This window comes from Ammospiza nelsoni, chromosome 14, assembly GCF_027579445.1.
Source record: "Ammospiza nelsoni isolate bAmmNel1 chromosome 14, bAmmNel1.pri, whole genome shotgun sequence".
Taxonomy (NCBI): Eukaryota; Metazoa; Chordata; class Aves; order Passeriformes; family Passerellidae; genus Ammospiza; species Ammospiza nelsoni.
This window is the reverse complement of record NC_080646.1, coordinates 18132159-18148085: the sequence shown is the minus strand read 5'-3', so window position 1 is coordinate 18148085 and position 15927 is coordinate 18132159. Positions and strand designations below refer to the sequence as shown.

The window sequence follows — 15927 nt, the reverse complement described above, 5'->3', positions numbered from 1 at the left end:
CACCCTGCAACTTTTCACATTTCATCACAGAAACAGGATTTTCAGTCAATGAAACCTGAAGCTGAAGAGTAGGGGCAAAAACCCTCCATGAAAAACCTCCTAAAAAAGTTATTGTACCTTTTCCCTGGCAAACATGAACGGCCCATAAGAATGGAAACACACAAAACCTTACTCTTTGGTGAAACTGGAAATAAATTGTGCACGTTTTGTGTGCTAATCAGAGGTGGCTTGTTTGGTGTGAAGCTCCAGGAGGGAAAGCAGAGCCTTACCTCCAGCAGCTCTGACACCACAGGAAGGATTTCAGGGTTGCAGATATCGATGGAGTCATCCCTGTAGGTTTTCTTTTTGTACCGGATGTTCCCCAGGTGCAGGATGGCCGACAGCAGAGAGAAAATCCTAAACAGAGACAATTCATTTTCACTCTGTTTTTCATAAAGTGAATGAAGAAGTAAATTTGACCCTACCCCCAAGGGCCATGCCCCTCTTTGACTCATTCTCCTAATTTTCAACCCAAAGAATCCACTTTGCCTCATGTCAAGAAGTTTTTTTATTTAGCCAAGTACCAAACTTGCATCTGAAAAGTTTCCTTGAAAATTCTTTAACACATCAAACCCACAGTTACAAAATTACAGTCCATGTTGTAAAAAAAATAGAAATCCTCCATTAATCTTGATATGCAGATTAAATATTTATCATGCAATTGTCTAAATTAAGGGGTAGAGTGGGCATGGACATGCAGGTGATCCCTCTTAGTCCCCTGGGACACATCTTTTTGTCACCTTTTTGGATCTAGACCCAGCCAGGAACAAAAGACTGTACAAAACAGCATAAATGCTTTTATCATATCTAAGTAACTGAGGCAAAGAAAAGATGTTACACTTCAAGTAAGTTTATCCAACCAATTTTTCTGTTTTGGAGGCAATTTGATCATTTTTAAGTTATCTCCCTTCCAAAAAAAAATAGGATCAGACACTCAAAGAATATCCTGAGTTGGAAGGGATTCCACAAGGTTCATCAAGCCCAGCTCCTGAGCCATGGCTGACTTCAGCTACAAATCCTGCTTGTCCCTATTTCTACACTCACTTGGGACCTAAAAATGAATAAACCCAAATGTGATTCCTAGCTATGCCACCAGCTTGTCTGGACACCTTCACCTCTCCAAGTCCTCCCTTATCTCCAAAACAGGGATACTGACTCCTTGTTGTGAATTTCAGGATGCAATTTTATAAAAGCTCCTCTTCTCTGTTTCTACAAAGGTGAAACCCCATGTTTTGCTACAAAGAAATTACTTTTAAAAGTATGGTAGTATTTAAAACATACTCCCTATGTCTCAGCTGAAGGTGGTTCCTTATTTGTGCTGCAGTTGTATAATGCCAAGCAAAATAAACCTGCTCGTGTAGTGAAGAATGCACTTCATTTCTGACACACAAAATTCACCAGGAGCAACTTGTGTGCCAAGAAAAATCATTGCACAGTAAATCAGAAGAGAGAATTTACTGCATCACCCGACTCTGCTCAGTCCTGACACTTCCTGATTGCTTTGCTCAGGCAATTAAAGCCCTCAACAGGCTTTAGACAAACCTCATCCTGAAAAAGCAGCCTCTGACACAACATATTCACACAAGTATGGATCCTTGGGTTTATCCATGTGTGTGGGGAAGATAGAGAAAAAGCAGTTTTAATTTCATAATTGATTTGTTACAAGTGAGGGATAAAGAACGAGCTTCCAAAATTTCTCAGTTGTGTGAAAATATCTTTGAGGTAATTTTTTATGTCGAGTTCTTCCCAACCTACTCAAGCTTTTCAAGCCAAAAATCAACACAGGAGGGATTATTTTGTAGGTTTGGTTGGAGATGACCCTCAGGAAACCTCTAATTCCATGGTGTCAGTAGTGTTGCAAGCCAGCTAAAGTCCAGTTTTCAAACCAGCATGTCCAGTGAATTAGCAAAAAAGGCCAGTTGGAAATGAGTCTACAGACTTAGAATTGCACACAAAGGGTTAAGTTTGATGAGGGATAATGAGAACTTCTGATTAAACCAAGCTCTGGATTCATGACATGCAGAGTGAGGCGTGATTATTCATGAACACTTGAGAAATACTTCAAGATGTCAACTCCTGCCAACGCTCCATTTGCATGAAGAGAATTGTTCAGCACAGCAATGATCATGGAACCACAGAATGCTTTGGCTTGGAAGGGACCTTAAACTCATGTGGCTCCACCCTGCCATGGGTAGGACACCTTCCACTAGAGCAGGCTGGCCTGGGACACCTCCAGGGATGGGGCAGCCTCTCTGGAATGTCCTGCCAGTGGAGGTGGCATTAAGCAGGACAATCTCCAAGCTATTAAGATGAAAATAAACTCACTGTCTGCGTGTCTTGGGCAGGAAGCCCACCATCTCCATGGCCAGCTGCAGCCGCTCAAAGTCGTGCTTCAGGTCCTCCCCTTCCACGGAGAAACAATCCTGTGGATCAAACACACAGAGGAAGCACTGACACCACCAACATCACATCAGCTCCACATGGCCAAATCAGCACTTCATAAACACCACTGGGTGATCTCCAGGTCTGTCATCAGCAACATTTCCAGCCTGGCACTGGAAATACAACATTTCTGGCGAATATTTTCTGGAGACACATCCCTGTTTCCCAGGTTTAACCTCTAAGGAAAAAGGTGAGCCACCCCATTCCAACAGGATGGTGAGAGTTGGTCAGCGTGACCCTACACAAAAAGGATGGGAAATAACAACAAGATGAAATCTGTTTCACATTTACAGGCAGTTTATTCCACATTCAGTCCTCTACCTAAGGAGGGAAATTCAGTTTTTAAATAGAATTCAGATAACTTCATGTAAATGATCAGTGCATTAAATCCTGTGTGGGAATGACAAAGCTTTAAAAATATTTCTCAGAAACTTTATTTGAACCACCAAGAAGTTATTTCAAAACTGGGAGAATCTGAAATCCAGGATATTTTATACTTCTTGGAGGCTCACTTGCCTGAACAGTTTAGTTTTTCCTTGATATCAGTCACTGACATGTTTGGAAAAATCCAGTGACATTCCAGATCCAACCAAAGCTGTCCTGCACCAATATTTAGGAAACAGAAATGCTCTTTAAATTAATATATGGACCACTAATGCCAAATATCTTCTGCCTTGGCTCACTGTAGGCTTCCCATGGATTATTTATTCTTCTCTCTGCCTTCCTAGCCTATATTTAATATTCTACCCATTGCTGCCAATAAAAACTACCCATCTATAAATCAAATTTAGTTTATTGTGTATCACACAATATTGCGCTTTTTTAAACCTCAGACTATTTTATTAACACTTAAATCAAGGCTTTCTACAAGTAATTAGAGACTTTCAACAAGTTAATCCGAGTGTAAGTAAATACAAATAAAAATTATATAAAATTCTATTATAAGTTTATTAAAATAATACAAATAAATGTTGTAGCTGCAGTTGGAATTAATTAAGCAGCTGAATGCACATAGTTTATTTCAATAATTTCCTCAACATCATATTTATCACACAAGCAAATGTGCAAAAAATTTTGCACAAATAATTGGGAAAGTCTGCATTAAATAGGGTTATGTAAATCATTGAAAAGCCACTTGTACTCAGTGATAGTACAGAAGATTAAGCACAAATACAGAATACACAGAATGAAGTTATTCTATATCAGCTTTGTGTTTTACAGCATTTAAAGCCTCACAACCATATCAAAGAAGTTCTTCATCATTACAGCTATAGTTATAATTAGAGTGGAAAACCCTTATTTAAGATATTTATTTATATTATTTATATATTAAAATGTTGATGATATTATTATTTTATTGTTTACATGTTTAAAATACTTATTGCAACATAGGAGGCACCCACACAACTGCACTAAAAGCCAGAGAAGTGCAATTGGACAAGAAAATCGAAATTTTTTTATCAATTGTCCTCAGGGACAAGTTAATGCTCCATGGGCAAAGTGAATTTGGAGCTGTTGAACAGTAAAACCATTTAAAACCACGCAGAGCATCGATGAAGGCAGGGACTGAAATTCCAGGAGAAAATATCAACCTCTTTTAGAGAACAGTCATTAGAAAAGGGCATTTTCACCTTCCAATAGGAGCTAATGGGAAACAACCCTAAAGCCACCCAAAGGGACACAACAATGACACCACCAAGAGCAGGGACACCAGAGGCACCAGCACTGATTATTCACACCATAAAACATCAGGGCAAGACCTTGTCCCTCCTAAGCTCCAACCTTGGCTTCCTCAGCCTCTGCCCTTCCACTGAGAACCCCACAGAACTTCCCACCCTCCTGCACTTGGCAGGACAACAACACACCCACAAATCCTGCAAATTAGGCAGCTTTAGAGCTTTTTTTTTAAAGACACCAAGTGGTGCTTTTTAGTGGCACTCCACATTCCAGGAGACATTTTCATTTTCTGGCATCATTCCTCCAAAATGAAGTCACGAGTCAACAGCAAAATACCCCGGCCCGGCCGACTCCGAAGCAGCACAATCTACGCCCAAGGCAATTTAATTAACGATTTACATAACAATTGCCCGACTCATTAATCCGCATGGAAAGACTTTTAGCAAATTCCCTGCTTAAAAGCGGATGCTCTCTGCAGTGTTCCAGCACGGAACCGCTTCCTAATGGATGATAAATGAAGGATAATTATAAAATAGAGGAGTGTCCTTGATATTAGAGCAGACAAGCATCACAAAGTCCATCCCCACAGACCTAATATCCTGCCAGAGCAATTAGTTTCCCAGCAAAAGTGAGTTCCCTGCTTCCTACAGTCACATTGAAGTGATCCATGGATCTCCATGGAAAATTTACAGAGGATAAAACAGAGTTTCTTTAGAAACTTGGTGTCTGCAGCAGGTTGAGTCCATGGGTATGGGGAGAAGACCAGGATAGGTTAAAGAGTCAATCAAGCAACCAGGACTGCCACAGAAAATTATCCCAAATAAAATTATCCTAAATAAATTAACAAATAAACAGCCAAATGGTAACAACACATGGTTTTGTTGCACAGAATAAAGACATAGACATGGCAGTCCCCAGGCTGGCAGGGTGTTCTTGGTCATGTACCAAAGGAGAAGGTACTAAATTTTGGGGTTGTTTTAATTTTAATTCCTTCAGCAAATTGTCCCATCCCATTCCTAAAGCAATTAAGGGCTTTCCAACTGATAAAGGGTATTAAGGTCTAGAACAGCATCTGCTCATCACTCCCTGCTCCTGCAGGGCCCCTGAGGAAGCTGATGGATTAAGGATGCCAATCCAATATTCAATATTTTTAACCTTGTGAGGGAAATTCCCTCCTCCCCTCCTAAGGATTTGCAGGGAAATGTTGCTGTTAAGACACTTGTTTACCCGAGTGAATCCCAGCTCCTACCCACATCACCTCTTACTCTTCCAGATGCATCAGCAGGACTTGGCAATCATCAAGCACACGGTAAAACAGGCAGGAAGGACAAGCAGCTGATGCCAAACGTGCTTCCACATGCAGGACACACAGACAGGGAGCACCACGGGACACACAGACACCCAGAGAATGATGGTGGTGCAGGAGGAGCCAGCGAAGGGGGAGAAGCTTCACCATTCCCTTTTTTGGGGCGATCCATTTGGAAAGGATGATCATGTCAGCAGAAGTATTTTAGGAGAAGGAATTGTTTTTGCACTCTGAACAATATCAGGATTTGATTTTCTCACAGATGGCTGGGGGGATGTTTTTGGGTTTGTCTGTTTTTTCCTGGAAGCTGGAGAGCAGATACACCACTTCAACCAGCATGAACTGATGCATCTCTTGGGGCTTCAAGACAGTGATTTGCTGGTTTATTGGAATGGAATTTCAATTTTCACATTGCTGTCACATCACAATTTCCATTTATCATCACGTATTCCATCAGGAAGGAATAAAAACCCCCTCAGTTTTCCAAAACTGAGAGGACTGCAGAGAGCTGACCATCTCCAACTGCTGAAGAAGCTTTCCAAATGGAAGGAACCATAAAAGGGAAAGGGGAAAAAAATAAAAATCTGTACTGTCAAGCAACACCACTGCAGGGCAAAGGGTGGTTAATGGGTTAAACTTCATTGGATTTGGCTTTCTTTGTGTCCCTAAAACACTCAAGTGAGAGCAGCCCTGCACCAGCAAGATGGGAGAGGTGGGTTCTTGTACTGACCGGCTCCGAGTCATAGCAATAATCATCCCAGCTCTGTCTGAGGGGTTTCTTTGTCATCTGAAAGCAAGGCAGAGCGGGTTAAGTGCTGTTCCCACCCCAAACCACCCCCACCACCTGCTCCCTAAGCAAGAAAATTGTTATTCTGCAGAGTCATTGCCTGGTTTTATTTTTCAGGAAAGATTCATGATGCTTTTGCATTCCTGGTGCTGGTTCCTGCTCACAGGGCACCTCATCCAGCGAGGCCCTCTCATCAATAATCCTAATGGATATACTAAAATCTCTTCTCTTACAGAGCTGAGGAAACCCTTGGTTTATCTGGAGCTGAAGAGCCACCAATGCCAAAATCTCACTGAAGAACAAATTTGGTTTGTTCCTACTTTCAACCTCTGCTCCAGACAAACACAAGTGCAGCAAAAGTGAGATTCTTCCAAGCAATACTCCAAAGCTTTTTAGGAATTTGTGTCTTTTCCAATCAGACAGAGATGGAGTTGAGAGAAGTCAAAACATTACCACTCCCAAGAGGGAGAGAGATGGCACTGGAGCTCCTGAGGAGCTGAAAATAAAGATCTAAACCTGCAAATGGCTCTTTTCAAAATGGATAAAAGTTAGCAACCAGCACAGAAAATATTCAGTGAGCTGCAGGGTGTGCAGGGGTAGGTACACCTGCCACTGGTGTGGGAGGAATGGAAAAGTCCTCCACACCCAGGGGATACTTTGAGTAAATTTGCATTTAAAAATAAATTGAAATCTTTCTTTTCAATCTGCTCCCTGCATTTACAGAGCAGATTTTGGTTATGTATCTTAATAGATTATTTCTCATCTGCAAAGCAAACTCCCCTTTTGCTTTACATAACCCAACAAGAGCAGAGGAAACTGGGAGGAGGAAAGCAAAGCCTGACTCAGGACTGAGTCACTCCTTCACTTCAGGGGCCTGGTTCAATATTTTATGGCTTATCTAGATGAATATTTAATTCTCAGTAAAACAGTTAATGTCTGAGCTGGTTCTTTTTCCTTTTAAAAAGGCAGGGTCTTCTCCAGGACACACTTAAGAAGAGACTGCAAATGTTCAAGGGTCATTTTGTAATATTTCTCTTAAATGTTTCCCTAGTTTCTTTTTCCATTTCTCCACTATCTCTTTTTTCTCCTTATTTTCCTTTTCTTTTCTCCTGCAGGGCAGGGAAAAGCTGCTACTGCACTGTCAGCTGGTCTTCATGTGAAACCGTGCCCAGACCACATCTGAAGGTGCTGTTTTTCCACAGTTGTCAGTGTTAACTCTAATCCTAAGTACTAAAAGTTATTTAAAAACCTCCCAAAAACTCAGAGTGCCACTGCTGTCCAAACACTGTGTTCAGGGAAGTCCAGAGACTGCTTCCCTGATCCACTGGACTGATCTTAGCAGCTTTCTCCAGCTTACTTGCCCCACAGCACCTTAATTTAGATTAAAATAAACATTTCACCCTAAATTATAATATTTCTACTGGAATAGGAATATTTCACCTTAAATTATAATATTCCTACTGGAATAATGTGTTCCTCCCATTACATGCTGTTAGATTTCTAATTTTCTTTTCAATATAAATGCTCCTTAACTGCTATGTAAAAGGACTGTAATTAAAAGCAATGTTTTCAACTAACTGAAAGTGACTGGATGGACCAACAAAACCTGGGAATCCAACAAAACATTCCATCTTGGCATCTTCCCACTGCAAAACCATGGCACAGATGGTGCTGGAGATCACAGCATGTTCTCCAACCAACACCTGAGGCACAGAGCCCCCAGCCCGGAGTGTTCCTCACTTGGGAATATTTCCCAGCCCTGCCAGGGGTGTGTGGGAGTCATTAACATACAATGGATTTTGGTGATGATTGCCTGCTTTAAAAACATTCTTAAAAAGTCCCTGGTAATTGAGAGCTATTCCTGAATGAAGTTATATTTCTATAAAGACTAAAGGCTGTTTGGGTTGGGCTGTGGTTCCAAGTTTCTTTCCAGTTTAGGGGTTAAATCACTCTTTATTGCTCCTCATGTTTCAGCACCAAGAAAATTGAAATTAGTTAAAATCAACATGTAACTTAACTCCTCTTCTACATATTCCTCCTCTCTTTGGTCCATTTGAAGTTCCTGCTTGCAAGAGTCACTGGATAACGGCCTAAATACCTCAAGTAAATCAGTTTATTATAAAATTATCATCAAGTAAACTGAGTTTATTTGGCTGTTGGTAACACCTCATCCATCATTCATTCCCAGGTTTTCAATGGCTGCTGTGGTTTTAGTTATATTAGACTTGTTCTATTGTTAAAGTCAGAGGGTTGTGCTAAAAGCCAGCCAGAAGCTACAGAATTAGGATTTCCTCATGCAAGATGTTATAGCCCAGTATGCCACATCTTCCCCTCTTCTCCTGCTCAGGAGGCAGATATTAATGAGTAAATGGCATTCACACAGAGAGCAGGAAATTCTGACTGTTTCTCCCTCCAGCAATCAAAAACTCAATACATTTAACATATCCCAGGTACAGAAAACACTGATTATTTTTTCCCTGAAACACTACCAGGTGTTCAGATCGCTCATGCACAATTATTCCAATGACGGAAGACTTCCTCTAAACCATTAAAACCAACTTTTACTACTCCACACCTTTAAAAACCCCCACTTTTACTACTCCACACCTCTTCTTTATTAGCATTAAATATCAGCAGAAGAAAAGGCAAGACCAAGGATTGCATTCCTGTATAGAACTCCCACCTGGTTCAGGTAATGATATTCCTCTGGCTGCTTCAGGTGAAATGCTGATCTCTCCTCCTCACTTGCTCCTGCCAGGAGGTAATAAAATACATGGTAGTTCCTGGTGACAAATGAAAAACAAAAGCTGTTAGCCTTGAAAATGAGCAGCAGCACTGAGCAGAGGCACATTGAAACCTCCCAACCTGATTTTCCAGCTCCCAAGCTCAGGCCTGACACCGTTTAGAGCTGGTCTGTACCTGCTGTGCAGGGATGGAACAGATTTAATTATGTCATGGAGAATGAGATCCCCCTTCTCCATCCAAGGACAGCCACTGCCCTAGAATCTACTGGAAGGATTTCTAGCTGGGATGCTCATGTTTTCCTTCAGAGCCATGTGCAATGCCCACATATTTCACAGAATCCCATCATCATTCAGGTGAGAAAAGAGCTCCCAGACCCCTGAGTGCAGCCTGTGCCCAAACCCCACCTGGTTCCCAGCCCAGAGCACTGAGTGCACCTCCAGGAATTCCTTGGACATCTCCAGGGATGGGGACTCCAAACCTCCCTGGGCAGCCCCTTCCAATGCCTAACAACCCTTTCCATGGAGAAATTCCTCCTGATGTCCAACCTGAGCCTCCCCTGGCACAGTTTGAGGCTGTTTCCCCTTGTCCTGTTCCTTGTTTCCTGACTGTCCCCAGCTCCTCTATTACAGCCTGACCTCTTTTATTAGAATCACAACATATTTCCTTGCAATGCAGAAATTATGACTTTTCCTATCTTATTACCATTAAAAAGGCAGTGACTTTGCAGTTGCAATTCCATGAGACATGACTGAAAAATCTTCAAGTATTCTAAAACTCAAATATTCAAAATACCTGAATATCACTAATGCTAAACCTACCCCAAGGGACACTCATCTGTTCTGCTTCCAGACAGATTAACACCATTTATTTCTAAAATTAAAGCTGTGCTTTTATGTTGGATGTTTTCCAAAAGGATCCAAGTTTAATCATCTTGCAACACCCAAGAGGACGTTTGTCAAGGCTGTAGATGCTCTTTAACTCCAGGAACAGCCCTGGAGCATTCCAGAAAACTCACACATCTGTCTCCAAAGGGAAACACAGCCAGAAGTGCCAAGAGTTGAAAGGCAACTAAAGGCAGCAAAATTATTTAAAAGTGGAATAATAATTACTGAGTGAGGAGAGGAATATGCAACAAAGAATATGCATCAAATTAGGAAAGAACACACTTCACATAAGTTCATTCTCTATATAATTTTGGCTTTTTCTAGAGGCCCCTCTGAAGGCCTCAGTGAACTGCAAAGAAGAATTAAAATACCATGTTTTTCTCCTAAAATGACATATTAAGCAGTTCATAAGTTGTACAAGAATGAAGTGGTACATAATAATCTATCTGCCATAAAGAAAATAAAATGAAATGTAATAAAATATTGTAGTGGGAGGTCCCCTGCTCATGGCAGGGGTTGGAACAAGATAATCTTTAAGGGTCCCTTTCCAAATACAGCCCATTCTATGATTCTATGGCAAGTCAAAGATTTTGATAAAATAATGGAGTTTATTCCCTCCATTAGCACATTTCACCCTAAACAAAACAAAACATTCAAATATAAAATGCATCATTAATCTCTGCAGCACAGGGGTTAAGAGCATGAAAATCCTGATCCCCTGTGCCAGCTCCACCAGGGATTTAAGTTATCTGTGCCACATAGAGGAGTTAAACCCAAGCCTTGGGCAAAACAGAGGCACCCACCGCTCGTTGTGCTCCTGATAGACCAGCCGGGACTTCTCCAGGAGGTATTTTTCAACATAAGCTCTGTAAAGGAAAAAAATCAAAGCATTATTCACTGACCTGATGATACTCAGCTTCAATGAACACAGCTTTACCAGGGCCTTCAGCCTTGCTATCCACACAAAGAAGTTTCAGCCTTGTTTCACTTAGTTATATAAATTTCTTCCTCAGCAGAACAAGCCCAATATTATGTTTGGCTTTTGAGGTTTTTTTGGTTTGATAGCAAGCCAAAACTAACTTGGATCTGAAAAACATGATCTCAGATGCCTCAGCCTATGGGCAAGGGAAATGTTGTCTGCAAGTAAGGAGCTGGGATCCCTATTTCATCCAAAGCCAGCAAAATCCCATTGCCTGCAGCCCAGGAGCCATGCACAAGGAAATACATCTGTGAGCACAAGTGTGCAAGAAGCCATTTAGCTGCAGAATCAATCCCCAAATCCCCATTCCCTCTTCCAGAAGAGCCACTTCTCACCAAAAATTTGGGTTATTAACTTCTGGCTCCAGTCAAAAAAAATAAACAATTGCAAAAGTTCCTCATTGCAGTTTACATTTTCTCCTAAGAGCCTCCACAACAAACACGCTCAATCTATATATTAAATACTTTTTTCAGGTTTGTCAAGTTAAACAAAGCTTCCACAGGTTTTCTTTTTCTTCCAAACAAACCTAACCAGTAATGACAGAGATTTAGAAGCTGGAGTTCTAGGTGGCAGTTTGGATGGTGGAGCTGTGCTTTGCTGGTGACAGATGTGCCCAGTGATGTGGAGCTATGGAGGAATTGGGAAATTCTACAAACCTCAGCATGGTGGGACAAGGAGGGGCTTTCCTCCACCATAGATAGGAAAGCCAGATCTAATTATTACCTCCAGCACAACTTTCTCCCTTCCTTCCATAAAAACTAAACTAGAAATCATTTGGACATGCTGCAGAGGTTTTGTGAAAATTCTTATGGCAACTCTGGAAGTGGCAAATCCAACTCCCCATGGATGATCTTGCTGGACAGGAGGAGTAAAGGAAGACAGACAGCAAAGCTGTATTCTTCTTTATTCCCTGGGAGGAAGCTGGGAACAGTCTATGGATATTCCTCACCCACAGGTTGATGGGGTTTTTATGTTCCTTTTCTAGCCTGAACCCAATTTTTCCTTCCCAAGCCATGAATTCATGGCAGGGTCAGGGAACACCTGAATGAGAGATCCCAGATGCCACTGATGAGATCCCACAGGATAATGGCTCAGACACTCCTGTACAATAACCTGCACCATGGCCATGTCCTTGGCATTCCTCCCACCCCAATCATTCCTGCTTTTATTATAAACCACCCCAAAAATCATTCTTAGGCAATAATTTAGATTGGAAAGGTATTTTGGAGGTCATCTGGTCCCAACCACTAATTTCATTTATTTATTTATTTTACATTTTTATTTTTACTTTTAAAATTTATTTTAGAAAGTTTCCATATTTTAAATTTTATATTTTATTTTAATTTTCAATAGATGCAATAACAATGCTATTTTGGTAAAATGCTCCCTTGCTGAGTGCAAAGGTCACAATGAATCCATGTCCCAAGAACAACATCTGTCCCCTCTTGATAGTGAGTAGGAAAACCAGCTTATGTCTTAAAAAGTTGATATCTCCAAATTTCTTTTTATTTACCATTGTCAGTTTGTCCTTTAAGAGCAAAGAAAAGGAGCTGTAAGGGAATGACCTTGTGTAAAACACTGATTTAAGCACAGAGAGCCTGTATTTCACAGGGCTTTGATTTAAACCCCTCCTAGCTGGCTCTTCTATCATTTCATGGCTCCTGTCAGGTGTCAGGGCTTTTGATCATCTCATGGAGACTGAGCAGGTTGCAAAGACCTTCCTCTAGGCCTGGCTTATCATGGATTAGCACATCCAAAATTCAGGAAGGCCCCTGGGAATGCCCTGAACTGCAGCACAGCTCCTGTTCCATCAGTCTGAGAAACCATCCAAGACTTCATCCAACAGGGTGGGCTTGGGTCCTGCTCAGCCTCCTGCCTGTTCCATCTTGTCAGGTTTTGGGTGATTATACTCAGAGGGGCTGCAAGCAAATATTCAACTGCTATTTTCAACCTCTGAAGAGAGGAAATCTCTTATTAGGGGCTGCAATTTATAATTCCATTACCAAAGCTACTGATATGCAGAACACAGGGTGATAATTGGATTGGGTTGTGCTAAAAAAGTACAGGCTAAATTTTTACAAAAATCTTCTTGCACAGGAAAAAAACAGAGGCTTACATGCCACATATATTTTGTTTTTGAAATGCATATATTTTTCTTTCAGTATCTTTTCTTTTCACTGGGGGAGCACTGAAAGCTCATAGCACAGTACAGTCACATCACACTGTGCAACCAAAGACCAAGAAAGCTAATTTTTTTTAAAAGCAAAGAAAACTCCTCCTATTTTATGAACTAAAATACAGGAATATAATGTTATTTGCATATCTCTGCCAAATAAAAATAGAGGCCACAACCACAGTGCAGCTACATCATGCCAAGATAATACATAGTTAAGGCATTTGTTGGATTCTTGTTACACCCAGGAGGTATTACAAAAATGAGGTTTATCCTTGTAAGAGAACTGTGCAGCAGAATTAAATAAGGGGAAAAAGTGCATCAGGTTTGATGTGGGATGCAAAACCAGTGGGAAAGGACATGGAGTACCCAAGCTCACTGAAAAATTAATGGCAGCTCTTTGTGTGATACTGTTCTGCTGGAAAAATAGAAAGCAAAAAAATTTAAAAGCAATTCCCTAAATTAACAACAAAGTCCCAGCAAGAGGTCTCTTAGCCAGCTGCAGAAATTACACAGCCCCTGAAATGCTGCTTCTACTCCTCATTTTTCCAACTGACTCAGTTCACCTGGACAAAAAGAGGAGTTAACAAAGCCCTGCCCATTTACAGCTCCTTGGTGATGATCTGGTGCCATGGAAATTATCTGAAGCCACAGAGAAAGTTGGGTTTAGGTGGTTCCATCCCTGCCATGGACAGGGACACCTTCCATTGTCCCAGGCTGCTGCAAGCCCCATCCAATGTGGCGTTGGACATTTCCAGGGATGGGGTATCACCAACCTCACAGCCAAGAATTCCTTCCCAATATCCCATCTAGGGATATTCCACTTTCCCTCTGGCAGTGGGAAACCATTCCCCCATTTCCAGTCCCTCTCCAGCTCTCCTGGAGCCCCTTCAGGCCCTGCCAGGGGCTCTGAGCTCTCCCTGGATCCTTCTCTTGTCCAGCTGAGCACCCCCAGCTCTCCCAGCCTGGCTCCAGAGCAGAGGGGCTGCACCCTCAGAGCATCTCCATGGCCTCCTCTGGGCTCTCCAGCAGCTCTGTGTCCTCCCTGTGCTGGGCCCCAGGGCTGGGGCAGCTCTGCAGGTGGGGTCTCACCTGAGGGGGCAGAGGGGCAGAATCCCCCTTTTCCTGCTGCCCATGCTGAGGATCAGCCCAGGTCAGGAGGGGTTTCTGGGTCCCCAGTGCACATCTCAATGAGCTTCTCATCAATCATCACCCCAAAATTCTTCTCCTCAGCTCTGCTCTCCAATTTCCCAAGCTGAAATAAACTGAGGAGAACCACAGTGGAGACAGACCAGGATCTCCTTGCAGTGACCTGGGAGGAAGAAGAGGCCTCCCCTGGTCAAGGGCTGAATTAGGGAGAGATTTGCAGGGAGGGAATCAGGCAAAGAACAAGAAGAGTGTGGCTCAATGGCCTCCAGAACCCCCAGCCAGATTAAATCCTCCCCTTGGCTTCTGAGCCAAACCTTTCACTCCACATCTATTGCTCAGCCCCTACCCCATCCCAGCTAAAACATTCCCCTTTTCTGCTTTAATTCCTGTCTGAGGAGGAGATGCTGCTTTTCAGGTTCATTAAAAATTTGACATCAGGATTATGGAGAGCTCAGCTGGCCTGAAGGCAGCTCAGGGGTATCCACACCTCAGCACCCATCTTGGATGCACCAACATTTCCATACCAGCAGATTTTCATAAGCTAAAAGCTATGAAGTTTTATTTCCTATCTCCATTTTGGAAAAAACATTACCAAAGCAAGAACACCCTGTTTAGGTTCCCCCTGTTCCCACTTACCCTCTCACAGTGCCTGTCTCCTGGTAGTTCACCTGGATGAATTTGCCAAAGCGACTGGAGTTGTTGTTATGGGCTGTTTTTGCATTCCCAAATGCCTGTGAAAAGAGGGAGATGCCATGGTTATGCTGGAAAATCCTGATTCCCATGGGTGTCACTCACAACCAAACTTGGGGGATTTTCCTATCATTTCACATCAAAAACAGGGGATGGGGAGGTTTCTTGAGTGGTTCACAAAATAATCCAACAAGCTGCTGGGGACCATGCTCCTTTGCAAGCTGGTGTTCATGAGGAGAAGCTAAACACTGGTTAAAAATAAAGTGTGAGCTGCAGAGAAGAGATTTAATGTTTGAAGTTATTACAGTCTGCATTAAAGCTCTGCTTTATTCATTTAAATAAATATACAAGTATACTGCTCCAACAGGACTCTACATTTTAATGAGCTAGAGGAAGCTGCTTTTTAATTATATGTGGAATTAGGGGGGAAAATGCTTTGAAGGTTACTCAGACTAGATAATGTCATACACAGCATTGGCATAACCCAGAGTATTTGCAGCATTTCAGACACCCTCGTTTCCATTTGCTGCTGTTGCTTTTCCAAAATCAAAATGCTTTTAAGTCTTTATTATGCAAAGCTTTTATTCTATCCCTGTCTTACCAAAGCACTGACTGAAGAGAGTAATTTTTGCCATTTAAAAGAAATCTCTGAACTGAAACTGCTATTTTCAGTTGTGCCTAAATCATTTTCGTACTCATCCGGACCACGGTGACACAATCTGCCAAGCCACCAGGTCCAATTAATGCTTCATTTATTAAACCAGTTTTCATAATCACACACCTTTTCTTCTAAGTCAAATTTATTTAAGGTAATTATAATTTCAGAGATAATTTCCAAGTGTTGCTCATGTATGGGCATTTTGTGCTGAGGCTTAACATCAGAGCTCAGCTCCCAATAGATTTATTCCCTGCTCAGCTATTTATTAGAAAAGATTAAAAGGGCTTTCCATCTATAATCTGAAGCTTTTCAAATGACCTTTGTGGATTTAACTTCCCAACTAAAAGTAGAATATAAAGGCCAAATGAAATGAGACCTTGGAGAAAGGGTATTGGACA

The 15927-nt window shown here is 41.8% G+C and overlaps 1 protein-coding gene across 1 annotated transcript in view; it reads right to left on the bottom strand.

Moving 5' to 3' along the window:
* The window catches only part of MYO9A (myosin IXA), a 176310-nt gene that overhangs the window by 99166 nt on the left and 61217 nt on the right, over positions 1-15927 (bottom strand). Inside the window, exons 3-8 of the mRNA XM_059482397.1 lie at positions 14818-14912; positions 10684-10746; positions 8935-9034; positions 6195-6251; positions 2365-2462; positions 270-396 (exon numbers count right to left, since the gene is read on the bottom strand). Coding sequence (XP_059338380.1) covers positions 270-396; positions 2365-2462; positions 6195-6251; positions 8935-9034; positions 10684-10746; positions 14818-14912 — 540 coding nt within the window. The remainder of the gene's footprint in view (positions 1-269; positions 397-2364; positions 2463-6194; positions 6252-8934; positions 9035-10683; positions 10747-14817; positions 14913-15927) is intronic.